Source organism: Vanessa atalanta, chromosome 10 (assembly GCF_905147765.1).
Source record: "Vanessa atalanta chromosome 10, ilVanAtal1.2, whole genome shotgun sequence".
In the NCBI taxonomy this organism is placed as follows: domain Eukaryota; kingdom Metazoa; phylum Arthropoda; class Insecta; order Lepidoptera; family Nymphalidae; genus Vanessa; species Vanessa atalanta.
This window is the reverse complement of record NC_061880.1, coordinates 8,664,518-8,680,847: the sequence shown is the minus strand read 5'-3', so window position 1 is coordinate 8,680,847 and position 16,330 is coordinate 8,664,518. Positions and strand designations below refer to the sequence as shown.

The following is a 16,330-nucleotide window of genomic DNA, read 5'->3' as shown; positions in this document are numbered from 1 at the left end:
GAAATGATGTATTACGTATTAGATGTTTTGTAAAAGCCGAATTCTTTCGCTATTCATCCGCTCGGTATAAATGCTTTACAAATAAATGTGTGGTTTTCTTAAAAACTTTTTTATTTTGTAAAAATAGAATAATTGATATATTTACGTATTAAGCTGTCTTTCTTATACGTTAAATATATATGTTTATATAACTAAATATACATAAGTTAAATTTTTCAATTTGACTTGAGATTATTTTAATAATGTTAAGGTACAATCAAAGAATCAATTATAACTATCGCATACTAATTTCAGTTTTATTAATATAATACTTTCTGGTATTATCTAGTAGTATTTACTAGCTTCTCATTTTGACCTCGAATTGGTAAAATTAATGACTTTATCCCATGATTTTTAAATAAAGTTCTAAAGTTATTTGACAATAAAATCAGTATCTGACCATTCAAGTCTATTTTGCCAAAACATAGATTTTTCTCTTGAGTTTCATCAAAGCGTGACAATTAGTGACTAAAACCAGAAAAAAATGGGAAACATATTTGAAAAAATAATATGTCATTTTTTCTTCATTACACAGGCGTTAAAATGTTTCTCACGAGAGTGCTTAAGTCTTTGTTTGAGGAAAACTGTTTGAAAATAATTGGCCACGAATGTGAGGTTTCCGTGGTTAGACATAAAATCTTGTGTCGTCTTTCTCATACTACGAATACTTTTGTTATTGCAGTACAAACAGACGACTTAATGAAGGTTTGTTTTTGTCTATAATAGCTTGTTCTTATTCAAATATTATTGTTAAAATAACTGATTAATAAATATATTAAAGCACTTATTAGTAGGTAGTAAACATAAAAAGTAACCTCTTTATGTCCCACTGCTGGGCCTTTGCCCAGGCCTTTTCCTTCACTTCTCATTTGTACGTGCTGTGAGCTTATCTATGACGTCTCAACAGATGAAAAATGAGATGAGTTATATGTATAAATTAGGCACATGATAATTCAAGGGTACTTGCTGGAGGTTTGAACTCGCAGCTCTGTTAAGATATTAATATTCTAGCCACTGGGCCCCACATCGCTCTCAAATTATATCTATATACTGTTTTGTTATATAACTTATGTAACATTTAACGGAGTAAGTGAATATACTTTAGCTTTATCAAATTACATTCATTTGTATAAAACATGTTGAACGTATTTGTAGAGTAAAGGCAACACGATATAAATTAAACAAACGAATGTTCTTCTTTACGTATTAAATTACACGAGAATCGGTAATTTTAATAGGTATTTGTGTGTGATAATACTCACGGGACAAACTCCATTACAGCATATAATAATGTATCCACATTCACTATGATTTAAAACTTATGGTTTTTATTTGAATTAAATAGATATATTTTATTATTTAATCTTCAATAATCTGATTATGATTGTTGTCATTGGAAAAATCAAAAGTACTAGATATATTTTTGAGTGCAAAATATTGTGTTTTTATTTAATTGTTAGCTTAAAGATATTTTTTAAATAAATTAAACTCCATTATGATAGATTATGTGCGAGAATATAAGTAGTGTTGCTTAGTGTATGTAGTGGTACTTAGTGCAAACACAGGCGTCAAAACAACTTCAATATCCTCACTTTTATATAACTTAGTGTTAGTTTATATAACTATATCTACATACACATACTAAGCCCTAGAAAACGTACGTACTTTTTTACATATACTTCAATGTACAGGAATCTGACATTGCTGACTACGAAACTCCAGAACACTGATTTTTTTTTAAGTCTATCACATAAAACTAACAAACTTTACTGGTTCAACGTGAGATTCGGAAGAGGATTGCAACCATGCATCAGGAATGTTATGGATGTGTAATTTCTGATCTGTATATTATATTAAGTCACGGAAACAAAATTATTTTAGATTATCCGATTGTTTCGGATACTTTCATTTACGGATATTAGATTATTAGGAAATTGAAAAATGAAAAATTGCAATATATGGATTTGACTTTATTTGTAGGCTATGATTTATTATTATATATAATCGTATATACACATTACGTACACGTACATAAACATTATGCTAAAACAAAATTATTATAAACATTTTCTATCGGTTTCGATTACGGTTACGGATGGATTTTTGTTTCGGATATACGAGAGTTTCGATCACGGTAACGAAGTTCCATAACATCCCTTCTATATACCAGTCTCGGCCAAATATGTCGTTATAATTGGTAATTGGGAAGATAAGTGGATTAGAACTACGCTGGCACTATAGGTAACGAGATACAGAAATCCAGCAGTCGGTTGACAAGTTGCCCGATATGTCGACGACATGATACGATGCGTTCGCGAAAATAATTGTGGTCTATTTTATAATATTACTAAATCAAATAAAATCAGACTGTCGAAAAAACAGAAGTAATTCAAGTTTACCGAAATAAATTCTGACTTTGTTTGTTAAATATTCAAAATTTTATTATTAAAAATAATTTCTTCGAAAACAATTTGTCTATAGATTATAAATGATAAATAGTATTACAAAAAACAAATTAATTAATAAATGGTCGATAGGAATATCAAGAAAAAAAGTACTCATAATATCTCATTAAGTATGGGAAACCGGGACCCTACGTATGTGTACATGTATTACGTATAATTAAAATAGTGCCGAAGCTCTCCTTATCATGGTCAATCTCTGTAGTAAACAGCTGCTATTTAAGGGTTTTAGGGTCGTTGACTTCTTGATGTAACTCCAAGGACTGCAGATTATAAATTTCAATCAATGAGACAAAAGTATGTACAGAGGTCACTTTCTATATAAGAGGTAATCTTGAAATTGATTGACCCGATTTATTTAAAACGTTCACATTATGATAGGTTATAGTTTATGCACACATGTAAGCTACATAGGACGTTTCATCGCACATCTGTAATTATAGAGAATATACAGATATTTGCGAATGCAATGATTTTAGATGTATATTAGTAAATATATTTTGAGCAATAATAAAAGCAAACGCTAGTTTTATTTAGATTTATTTGTCCAAGTAACTGGAAATTATTCAATTTTGTAAAAAAAAAATTAGATTAATTTTATTGTTAAAATTTTCTGCAAAAAAAATAATAACAGTAAAAACTTCTTGACTATGAAATTTGGATCAGATTTTTTTTTGAATATGTGAGAAAAAATCCCCAGGGGCACGCGGTTCGATGTATATTAAATAAGTAATGGCGGAGAGATCGCTGGGAGCGATAGTGATTGTATTATGATATCTCGAGGCAAAACCTCTATTTTACTCATATGAAACATACTAAATCACACATCATATATATTTTCGTGCTACGGACATATTATACCAAGGTTTTGCTTAAGTCTGAACGTGGTGTTTGCAAGCATGCTATTTAAATATTTATTTTGGGTGAAAAATAAAGTACACAGCTAACAGCAAACGAATGAATTAGCGTCGACGATATAATTAAAAGTAAACTTTACTTTAACAAATTAAAATGTTTCGTCGAGTTGAAACAAAAGCTCTCTTTGCCATTGTCCTTAAAACTAAAAAAAAAGGATTGTTGTGCCTGTAGCTTTAAATTCGCTTAATATTTTGTATAAATTCAATTTATTTATTTTCCCAAAGAAATGAAAATGTTGAATGTAGATCAATAAGTAGTCATTAGTTTTAAGTTAGTTTTAAAACAGGAAATGTTTTTCTTAGTTGGGATCGGTTTTCCTTAAATCTCATTTAAATTCATCTCTTGTCCAAGTCAGACTAATAACCTCCATTTCAGCAAAAAGACGCTATACAAGAAAGTAACGAAAGAGAATCGATTAACATTAACATTTTCTATCAGTCTGTCAGATCCTATTTGTATTTATCAATAATGTATGAAAACAATTAAAATTTATAAGTAGTATTAGAGTTGGCGAATCAATTATAGGTGTACTTGAAAGGTGATTTTGGTAGAAAGATTTTTTTTAAACATCATATACAAAAAATAAGTATATCACCTAATCCTCATAGATTCATACAGGCTTTGCTTAATTTTCACTGAAATCTTAGACAAAATATACACAAAAATACGTCTTTACAAAAGGTCGTAAAGTAAAAATATTACTTAAATTCAGCGAGAAACAACAAGATCAATTGGTCTTGTCTTTAATACTGCAGTTATTTACGCGAAAACTTTACAATCTATAACAGTTCTGACGCATACGATACATTCAAATATTGGTATTAATATATTTTTTTCATCTTTATAAGTATTTGTGTCGATCCGAAGATTTACGTTTTCTTGATTTTTTAAGTTTGTGGCTATGTTATTTTTATATTATTTATTTTCGTACTTTTTCTTTAATACTTTATATCCTTATGTTTCTAACTGAGAAATAAATACATAATTTTCATCTTATTTTATATCGCGATGATACTAAGCTTGCCCTAAGCGCGTTCGGAGTCTGAGTCCGCATATTGACGTTTAATGTTTTCTTTTACAATACCTTTTCATTGCTAAAAAGATTCATATCAAGTCTACTATTATATAATAAATTATTCGTTTAATAGAACTCGGTAGAATTATTTTGTAAGAAAATAATACACTTTTCAAATTGAAGCTAAGTAAAGTTACTTATCTCGTACAATACATGCTACATTTCAGGTTTAAGCGATTTAAATTCCACAGCTAAAATTTCATGAGAATTAGTTTAATGTCAAATGATGATCTCAGCTGTTTTCCTAAATTTAGACGACTTCATTATTTATGCAGGAAATATATCATGCCTAGGTGTATATGTAAGGACGAGCCTCAATACACAATACAACAATAAAACAAAATACAATACACAATACACTCATACATAATATGATAGTATGGCAGTTCTGACGCTACCAATGATCGGTTAACTGTAAGACAAACAGATCCATAATCATGATATCCTCCTGACTGATTTTGGAATATATTATCGTGCATAAGTGTGTGCGCAAACATAGATGACACTCTGTACTCCCTCACTCTCACGATACGACCGGAAAGAGCTTAGCCGCAGTCCCACAGATTTTTCAACCTTTTTACGTAAATTTCGGGACACGGGTGATAACACACTTCCGGATTCTGGGCTGCCATTGAAAATTTTTCGACAGAAAATACAATAAAGTTTAATTGGTCTGTCTCGGTCTAAAACCCAAACGAGTCAGTTAAGTGTATGATATTATGAAAAAAAAACCGACCAAGTGCGAGTCATACTCGTGCATGAAGGATCCCATCTCATTATCTCCTCTATAAAAACGGCAAAAAAATCAAGTTTGTTGTATGGGAGCCCCTTAAATATTTATTTTATTCTGCTTTTTAATATAGTGATAACATAATATATAAAAATACATTATATGTGAAAATTTCAACCGTCTAACTATCTCATGTGATACAGCCTGGTCACATACACAGACGAACATCGAAGTCTTAATCCAGTTTTACCTTTTGGTTACGGAACCCTAATAATAAGGGTATGTGATATATGTATGTACGTCACCTATTCCGGTAGATGTCAGTAGCCGTTCTAATATAAATTGAAATAATAATGAGGTATTCATCGAACCTACACTAATAACTAAGGCATTACTAATGAATTTTGCCTCGGCCTCTAATACTCTTGAGTTTCTACTTGACTTAGTTAGGATTTACTTTAGGCTTATCTAACTGAAAGTGAGATAATTGACTTCTAAATTAGTAATTTGTGGACGATAAGCTTTGGTACCGAACTCGCTTAAGATTTTATGATGTTATGTTGGCTCATCTTAGGAATCCAATTAGAAGTTGATCATACCTTACCTAACATCGTGGATTTATTAAACAAAACAGAAATTAATATGCGGCTTTAATGAGACTACGAAAACAGTCTAATAAAGCGAATTTGACGTAATTTTATTTTGTTTAACTAATTTAAATACAAAGAATTAAAATCAGGAAAAAATGAGCATTAAACTATATAAGATGAATTCATTGAAAGTTATATGTTATCTTCAAGATATTACATTCACGGTGGGCACACACACACTCAAACAGACACATACAAATCTAAGATCTATTAACATACATAATTAACCTGTGGTCGAATTGATAAACAAAACTTAAAAAATAATCATTTAAGCTTTTATTATTAATATTATGACTTTGAAGATTAAATTATTATAACAAAAGTTGAGAGCAACTTATGAGTATAAACTCGAACTTATAAGTTGTTAAGGCTCAATTGATGGATCTACTTTGCACACGAATTGAATTAAAAACAAAACAATTTGAAGATCTCAATTAAATATAATCCAATAATAGCAAGAAATTGGGCATATTGATGAATTGAATATTCAATATGTTAATTCTTGACATTCTGATCATCTCAATTAAACTACAGTGTAGAGCGCCTTCCGTAAACTATATTTACATCAGAATTCCAAACGGAGGGATTAGTGATGGAAAATAATTTGCATTTTAATTTATTTTGACAACCTCTTTTCATTGATAATGCTATATTTTTATTTAAACAGATTCGATCTTTTTAATTTATTTTTGTTATTCAAGTTGCTTTTTATAAATTCCATTGTTATACTGAGTCATTGAATATTTATCAGAACCCTCTTAGTTGAAGTTTTGAATATTTTATCTTATATATTAATAGCGTAAGCCGATTTTTGTTCCAGCGATGAAGGGACGATAGCTTCACGTAGAAGATCGGTTATGGTCTTATTTTAAAGAGCCGTAGATGTACAGAAACTATATAAAGATGATTCTTGATTGCAATTAACTAAATAGTTACGATTTAACAATAAATTAATTTCAAAGAGAGGAAAAATGTTACTGGCCGGGTAGAGAGTGGCATTGTGTATGTATAAAAAAAAAAAAAAAAACAAATGTAAAACGCGCGACCAGACGTCATCAGTTTACAATGGAATTAAATCAAAACAAAACCTGTCGAATGAATAAACGAATCGTGGGCGACCCACTACTTAATATAAATAATATATATCCATGTAGAAAATAGCTTTTCTTACTATCATCTATCCGATCCATCAGTCGCGAATCTACTCCTAAAACGCTGACAACAAAATTGACGTCATTTTATGTTGGCTTTAAACGCTGGAAGAGCCGAGAAGACCGAGGCAACATTGAGATTTCATGTACTTGTCTTTATAATTCATTTCGTTTTTGACGAAAGAAATCCTGAGGAAACCTAATACTGTCGGACTTAGATATTTATTCATTTATTTAATTTATGAGTCTCCAACAAAAGATACACGCTAAATACATATTCTTAAAATAAAACGATATAAAGGTTACAAATTGTGTGCTCCTTCAATTATAGGAGACCACATCATGCACTATTAATCAAAACATATTTAAATACAATTAAGATAAAAAGTGAAAAAATAATACATAGCAATAAAAATACAAATGCTAATTAGAAACTTAAAATTAAGAATAAGCTTATTAATTAAACTTTTTATTTTATTATTATATTATATTTATATCATTAATATAATAGATATTTACGGTCTGTTACTATACTATACGTTAAGTTGTCATGTGTAACTAAAGCTAAAATCGAATTATTATTATAAAATTTAAAAAATATGTACGTATTTTTGATCTGATCCTAACAATTGGACTGATGTTTATTTATTTGCATTGACTGAGTCCAATAGTTTTTTTCTACGTTTGCCATATTGGCTAATGCTTCTGATGACTTATCCGGTATATATGTAGGGTAATGTTTTATATCCATTATATGATCTTTTCAAACAAACGTTTAATATAAAATTATTCAAACTCAAATTCCTTTACTCAATATAGAAGCATTACACTTACTTATTGATGGTCAAATGAAACACTACCACCGGTTCGGAAAAGAAAACGCCCTGACCTGATATTAATTCCAAACATTCTAAAGCTTCTCACTACTATCCAATAATATGAATTTAGATTTGCTAGTAAATTACATGTACATTACACACATGTATATTTCCTTGTCTGTCATCTCTAATTTTACATTTGAAAGAAGAAGACAAACTTCATTTAACCACACAGTGTTTTACACAACGTCCATAATATACGATTATGATATAGACCTATTAGCTGTAATAAAAAGGTCGGCACATGATAATTAACATTGTCCAGACTGTTCAGAAATAACAGCTTATACTAAAATATACCCAAAAAAGTATAAGATTTGTATCGAATTTATATTGTTATTCATTCTACAGTTGGCTACGTTCACTAATTATTCTCCAATGTGATTAATTGTTGCAAACATTACTTTGCAGAAAACGTTGAAATAACATTGTTTGTAAGTCCATTCTCCTCATCTTCCTTATTTTCTTGTGTTAATGATTGATTTAATCGTCGTTTATTAGAGAATTATAAATATAGACTAAATTTTATTAAATATCATCTTATCTGTATAATGTTCGTCGAATTTATTCTCGAAAATATTTTCGATAGTGCTTGTAAATTAGATACGCAGGCAAGCTTGAACCCCAAGGACGGACATATGTTTCTTTCTTTTAAATCACCCTTATAGATGGAAAGTTTGGAAAACAAATACAAATGGGTATGTTGACCGTTGAAAAAGCTAACAAAATACGGTAGAGTATGACGGGATGAAATTTAGTAGGACCCCATACGGCGATGCCTAACTTTATCAAGATACCAAAATAATTAATAGAAAATATAATACAAAAATAATTCAGCCCAGTCCAACAGTCTCCACACTGAACTCACGCTGCTTCCAAATAATTTATAACTCGAAGCTATACTGTTTGTGGCACGTTATGAAAAATGGTGTAATAGTAGAAGATCCGAATCTTAAACGACCTTCACCGAGCTGATAATAATAGAATGAAACATTTTTATTCATTTTATAACAAATTTAGTATATTAGAAAATATGTCAAGAATGGGTTGTCTAAAAAAATCATCGACTATTTTTAATTATTGTTAAAAAAAATGGTTTTAAATTAAATTTTGCAACATCAAGATAATAAGAAAATTCTTACCTCGACTTAAAGTATCAAACGTATAGAAAGTGCAGCCGTTGGGTTGCCTACTCTTTGCCTGGACAAACTACTCGGTTGTCAGATATAAGTGGGTATGTCTATGCCAGTTACCTTCACTTGCCTGATAATAGATTTTTTTTATATGAATATAAGCGTTGTTTTATTGCGAACACGTTGATATAGGGTTGCCTGCAAAAAACTTGGTTCTAAATAAAGAAATGTGTGACAGAGAGATCCGAGTTGAGTATAGCGTGTAATAATAAAGGACCCAACATTCTGATACTGATGTTCTTCTAATTTTACTCGGAAATATGTACAAACTGTCAGAATCTACAATTTTTCTAGCTATTTCAGCGATTAAGAAGCAGTCGAACTATTTCGATTGCATTAACTGCATCGCATCTGCTGCATGATTTAGCAGTGAAGTAGGGTCCCGAACTATGTAAAAGAAATGATCCTCTCATTTAAGGACAAAAGGCTGTGACGATCAAAATAAGAACACATTAATATTAGATTGAAAAATATTAATTAAACCCTAAAAATATTAATTAAAAATATATATTATAAATGCTTTTTTTAGTATGTAGGATTTTAGACAAGTTTTAGGATGTACATAGTCAAACTAAGTAATAGTTTATACAAGTTTATAGATGGGTATCTCGAATTCCGAGGTGAAACTACTAAGAGATGACTGGACGTATTTTTAATAACGCCAAAAAAGTAGAATTCACACGCATACTTTTGTTTATATCCATTTATAAAATCTTAAATTGAAATATGCATTATTATTATAAATAAAATCTAACAAAAAACCTTTAAAAAAATTAACGATTTTCGTGATAAGCTGAATTCCACGCGGGCCGCGAGTACAGCTTGAATATTGTATAAATTCGTGTATTTTTTTATGTAAAGCCATAAAAAAAAAACAAATATTTTTGCCTAGTATTGTCTAAGCAAATTCAAGATAAATATTACTTCTATTATTAAATTCGCTTTCAACGTTTACATTATTGTAAAAAAAATATAAACTTCTATAACAATAATAACTTCGCATCGTTCGCAAATTACGAGGACTCAAGGAGTACAAGGTCGTTTATGATAGTGAAGATAAATTACGCTAAGTTTCAGAGGACGGGAAAAAGGTTATTAATACGTTAAATAAACTTGTAATAAATTAAAGAAATACTGTCAATTTCTGACGAGACTAATGTTCACTGCAAAATATTTCCATCTTTATTTTAAACGACACGCTTGAGTTATATTTTTGACAGTTTCGTAATTAAATTACTGCCACTAATGGTTTCGCTGCAATGTGCAGACAAATGGTTTCATAGAATTGCATAGGTTCCGAAGCTTAAGTTCTCGTAAGTAATTAAATTTACTATTCCACGGAGACTCACTTAAGAAAACGAATTATCGTAGCAGAATATTTTAATTTAAAAAGTATCGACAGTGACTGCTATGCTATAATAAATATAATTTGAAGATCTATTTCCCCAGCTTGACATTCAGACATTTCAGACCAATACCAACATATATATATATATATATATATATATATAAATTTTTATATCAAGGAAGTAAAGTTGGAAACATTAACACATTGTTAGTTAAATATTTACTCGATATATTTAGTTTGGTTCAAGTTTACACAATAACTGTGTTCATAAATATCTTATTAAAATATATTCATTAAAATGTCTTCTCTATCAGACATTACCAAAAACATATTGGAACAAATACTAATCTGATACTCAAGAAAGTATCAAGAAGTAGTAGGCGTAGCAGTTATGTTCGTTGGATTGAATTGTTTATCAATCAGATGCAAGTAAATTTTGCATTATTTTTAAAATATTCAAGCAATTTGAAAGTTCTGAACTCTTCGAAACTGAAATGTTGGACCGTTGAACGCCATAAACCTAACAATTTTCCCATTTAAAATTGTAATTTTGTTGCACTAATAAATTCTAGAAACTTGAAGTAACTGCAGCTATCATTAATTAGTTGGATGAACCTTCCTTAGGACGTTCATTATTTGAAGTAGTTTAGCGCTGTTCATTATTTCTAGAAAATTACATCCCTGTTAAAGAATAACTATCTTCGGATTTATTTCTTTGGGTTTTTTTATTGTGCTGTTTTGTTTAAGTATTCATAGGAACATTTTACTTTTAAATCATCTCTTAACTATTTTTTTACCTTTAAAGAAATCCTTACCTAAAATAAATCTCGCTGATGGTATTGTATAATGTATTGTAAATTTTATTGGTTTTATACTTTCGGAATAAAGGTAAATATACTTTTTAATACAAGCTATTTTTTAAAACACTCTATACTAATATTAAAAATGCAAAAGTTACTCTGTCTGTCTATCTGTTGCTCTTTCACGGTCAAACCACTGAACCGTATTTCAGAGAAGCAAGCTTGAACTTCTTTATGCCTATAATAACTGACGAACAACCCCTAAAACGCGAGCGAAGTCTCGGGCGACAACGAGTACTATATATGTCATAAACATCCATATGATACATAAGTGTATGTATTATTTAATTTATTTCCTAAAAAAAGTAAGATATTGATTACAGAATATATATTATGAATGCTGTAAGTGACTTCTTGAAGTAACTGTCATTAAAGGTCGTGATCACTAGCCAATAGATGATCTGTTTGATCGATGGTTTCTCAAAAAATTTATTTAAAACACACACACACACGTACACTTTTGATAAGTAATGACAATTTGGTACATATACATTTAAACATGACTATAATTAAATTTGTTGTATATTAATAATTGAATGAGGTTCTGAATGGTCTAATGGCTAAAGATAAAGCAGATTCCAAGGTTATGGTTGGTCCTGCGCCTGCACTCTTTTTAAACGTGTCCGATTTACTGCCTTCGGATTATGAGAATGAAAGAAAACCGAGTGAAATTGTATTTGTGAATCTAATATATTCAGCACAATGGGCTATTCTTCCTTGAAAATTGTTATAAACTTCGAAGGAAAAAGTAAAAATTCAATTCCTTGCCTATATTACGAACGCCGCAAATGCTAAGTTATAAACCTAATATCCGTTTTCTCATTCGGTCTGATCTGTAATGACTCGTTGAACTAAAAATACGATTACGAAACCCGTCGTCTAGTATATTTTGGTCATTTTCATAGTGTGAATTCTTATGGCATGTTACTTTGGGGTAACGCTTTAGATATGGAATCTGTTTTAATTTCAAAAACGAGAGCTAAATCGGGATGTTTTTAACAACAATTTTAGTTATATTTACTATAACATTGATCACTTTACTAAAAAAGGATAAGCTTAGAATTAATAATTCCGCAGATATTTATCTATATACTTGTTATCGTTACAGGATGTATATCAAAAGTTGGATAAGAGTAACTAATAGTTTTTTACCGATTCTTCTCGGTAGAATCTTGATTCCGAATCATGAATAAATTATATTTTTATTTTGATTGAAGCCACCTTTTATCAAGAGCGGTCTGCACGATTAGTAAAAATAATTTACATTTATTCGTATTGCGTCCGTTTTTAACTCGGCACGTGTGCGGAATAGCGGTTATGTGGCGCTTTATCTGAGATATCTTCTGCATTTTCAAACCTTAAATAAAAATATTTTTTCACAGTAATTCATTATTCACTAAAGAAACATCATCAGATCATTAATAACAATAATGTTATTTAAAGTTAGTTTACTCCATATTGACCTGTTTATCTATGAAGGGATTGCTAACCGAAATTTTACTTAGTGGTAGGACTTTGTGCAAGCCCGTCTGGGTAGGTACCAGCCACTCATCAGATACCTATTCAGCCGCCAAGCAGCAACACTTGGTATTGTTGTGTTGCAGTTTGAAGGGTGAGCGAGACAAGGGACATAACATCTTAGTTCCCAAGGTTGATGGTGCATTGGTGAAGGAACGGATGGTTAACATTTCTGATAGCGCCAATGTCTATGGGCGTTGGTGACCATTTATCATCAGGTGGCCCATTTACCAGTCAACCTACCTATTAGACAAAAAAAAAACGCGACAAATCTTTATAAAGAATAATCCAAACGCACATATAACTTGGGCATGGCCTTCGATTACAGGATACCACTGCTTGAACATAGTATGACTAAACAAAACGAAAACATTACAAAGTATAGATACCCAAACACATAAAATGCTGATATTACGTTAAAAATACAAGACCCGGTATATAATAAAGCATTTTAGTAATACCCGTTGATATACCAATTTTCCTTTCAATTTAGGAGTAACGGTTGTGATAGAAATGAGTATCACAACAACACATGATTGGATAGGTAGTGATATGGGAATATAATTTGCTATGGAGACTTAAGCAAGAAATTAAGTATTTATATACACTATACTTTTATAATAGGTTCCATTATTATAGAACCTTTTGATAAACTTTGGGTTATATGGTTAAAATAATAATTGATTAATTAATTAAGTTGAACTCATAATATTAAGATATAAATTACAATAAATTTCTATACCACCATCCAAGCCAAATTGGAGCAGCATGGGGTGAAGGATATTCTACCAAAAAACATTTTTTCATACTTAGTGGATTGCTCTTATAATATTTACTTATATTTTATATAAATACGACTTTTATTCATATTAAAAAAATAATTCTTTTGTTACAGATTGAGTCTTCGCATACAATGAACCGGTTATGTAAGTGGCAAATCCAAAAAAGAGCTTCAAGCAGCGGGTAATTTTCATTTTGAACAAAAATTACTTAAGCAAAAAATTTCATTTCTTTGCTTTAAATACAAAACGTTCATTTATTTTGTTACAGAAAAATGCCGTATAACATGGTACACCTTCAAGAAATTAAATTTCCGGATCAAATGAAGACTTATTTCAGCCGTATGCTCTCAGAAAGTATTCGGAACATCTTTCCGAGCAAAGGGAACAATGCTACGTGAAATGAAGCCAAGAAAACAGCAAAATGGGCCAAACTTACACGCATGCCTACGCTAACTTAACTTCGATAAATTACTCGCAATCTTACGACGTAATAGACGTTGATAAAGACGTGTGTGCCGTCGCAGATGACCCTAAATATCCAAGTAGCTTAGGAATAACTCTGGCCGTGCCAGAATGGGAGGCCATTTGTACAGCCATAGTACTGACCCTTATTATTATCTCGACTATTGTTGGTAATATCTTAGTAATATTAAGTGTGTTCACGTATAAACCTCTTAGAATAGTCCAAAATTTCTTTATAGTTTCACTCGCTGTAGCGGATTTAACAGTAGCAATTTTAGTCCTTCCACTCAATGTAGCTTACTCGATTCTCGGACAATGGGTGTTTGGAATATATATGTGTAAAATGTGGCTAACATGCGATATAATGTGTTGCACATCGTCCATACTAAACCTTTGCGCAATAGCTCTTGACAGATACTGGGCAATAACTGATCCAATAAACTACGCACAAAAGAGAACACTGGAGCGGGTGCTTGTAATGATTGGAGTAGTTTGGATATTTTCACTAATTATTAGCTCTCCACCACTTCTTGGATGGAACGATTGGCCAGAAGTATTTGAGCCAGATACGCCATGTCGCTTAACTTCACAACCTGGGTTTGTAATTTTCTCTTCATCTGGATCTTTTTATATACCATTAGTTATAATGACCGTAGTTTACTTTGAAATATATTTAGCAACTAAGAAAAGGTTGAGAGATCGTGCTAAAGCTACAAAAATTAGCACTATATCAAGTGGGCAAAATAGATTTGCTTCGAAAGAATCCGATCATAATGACCAAGATTCGGTAAGCTCGGAGGCGAACCATAACGAACACCAAGGAGTCACACGTCTTGTATCAGACAGTGAGAAGAAGAAGAAACCAAAAAAGGCAACCCCAAAAAAGAAACAAAGGAAACGATATTGGAGCAAAGATGATAAATCACAAAATAAGTTAATTATACCCATTTTATCGAATGACAATTCTGTCACAGATATGGCGGATAATATTGAAAATCGTAATACGTCTTCTGAAAGTAACTCTAAAGAAACACACGAAGACGAAGTTGAGGTTATTGAAACTACTACAGTAAAGGTTCCGAAAAGATCAAGACCTAATCAACAGAATACTGTTTACCAATTTATAGAAGAAAAACAGCGTATTTCACTTACACGAGAGCGTCGAGCAGCTCGTACATTAGGAATTATAATGGGAGTATTTGTCGTATGTTGGTTACCTTTCTTTGTCTTGTATCTTGTTATACCATTCTGTGCAAGCTGCTGTTTATCCAATAAATTCATCAACTTTGTGACATGGCTTGGTTATATAAATTCGGCATTAAATCCACTTATATATACAATATTCAATATGGACTTTAGAAGAGCCTTCAAAAAACTACTTTGTTTCAAGCCTTGAGGATTCAAAAACTTAATGAGCAATCGTGCCAAACTGTTTGTGGTAGAAGTAGATTTAAGCTTGTACTCATTAAAGCCGCTGACTTGCTCAAACTAAAGTTTTGAAAATTTATAATTGTTCTACAAATGTAGTGAGTTGTGAATAATATTTATGAAAATTAACGATTCTGTAAATTTAGTGTATGATGTGAACCGTCTATAGCATAGTTGACTTAGTAGAAGTTCTTGTATAGTATAAATGTTTTTCAATACTTACTTCAATCGTAGTATTTACCATAACATATTATTATACTTACTCCATTATATTGTATGATATCGTATACTGTAAGTGTACATACAAATAAGTGCAGGTCGTGCATAGCACAGTAGAAAAGTTGATGATTTATGAAATTATTCAAGTAAAAAAATTAAATTAGTTAATAGTTTAAGGTTATAATGCCAACGAAAACTATTTTAATGTAAATAGCAATAATAATTGAACTGTAAATACATATCTTGTTTCTTGTACATAGTTGTCATAAATAATAAGAAAATTTAATTCTAATAATGTTATGGGAAATAATTAATGGCTTCTCTAATAATAATATCACCTTCTGAATTTTTATCATTTGAGTTGTTAAAAGAATATTGGTGTATATTATATCCCTTTAAAATAATTTGAGCCCTTATTTAAAAGGGATATTAAAATATATTGTTTTTGTTCACTATGCTAATTTTGTAATAAAAAATATATTAGATATTGTCTTTTAATTATTGTATCTTCCTTTCATATATATTATGACGAGAAAGTTATTTTAGGAAAATATCTATAACTTAAATGAAATAATTAACTGATAAAACGTTGGAATCTCGGCAAAAAAAGCGTTATA

The 16,330-nt window shown here is 30.5% G+C and overlaps 1 protein-coding gene across 2 annotated transcripts in view; it reads left to right on the top strand.

The window, feature by feature from the left end:
* LOC125066843 (octopamine receptor) overlaps window positions 1-15,651 on the top strand; it is a 56,242-nt gene extending 40,591 nt beyond the window's left edge. The window contains exons 2-3 of one of the 2 annotated variants that reach the window (XM_047675130.1): window positions 13,718-13,785; window positions 13,873-15,651. In XM_047675130.1, coding sequence (XP_047531086.1) covers window positions 14,026-15,462 — 1,437 coding nt within the window. In that variant the 5' untranslated portion in view covers window positions 13,718-13,785; window positions 13,873-14,025 and the 3' untranslated portion in view covers window positions 15,463-15,651. Of the gene's footprint in view, window positions 1-13,717; window positions 13,786-13,872 lie in introns of those variants that run through there. The other variant, XM_047675131.1, reaches the window with a different exon arrangement.
* The last annotated feature ends 679 nt before the right edge of the window (window positions 15,652-16,330 follow it).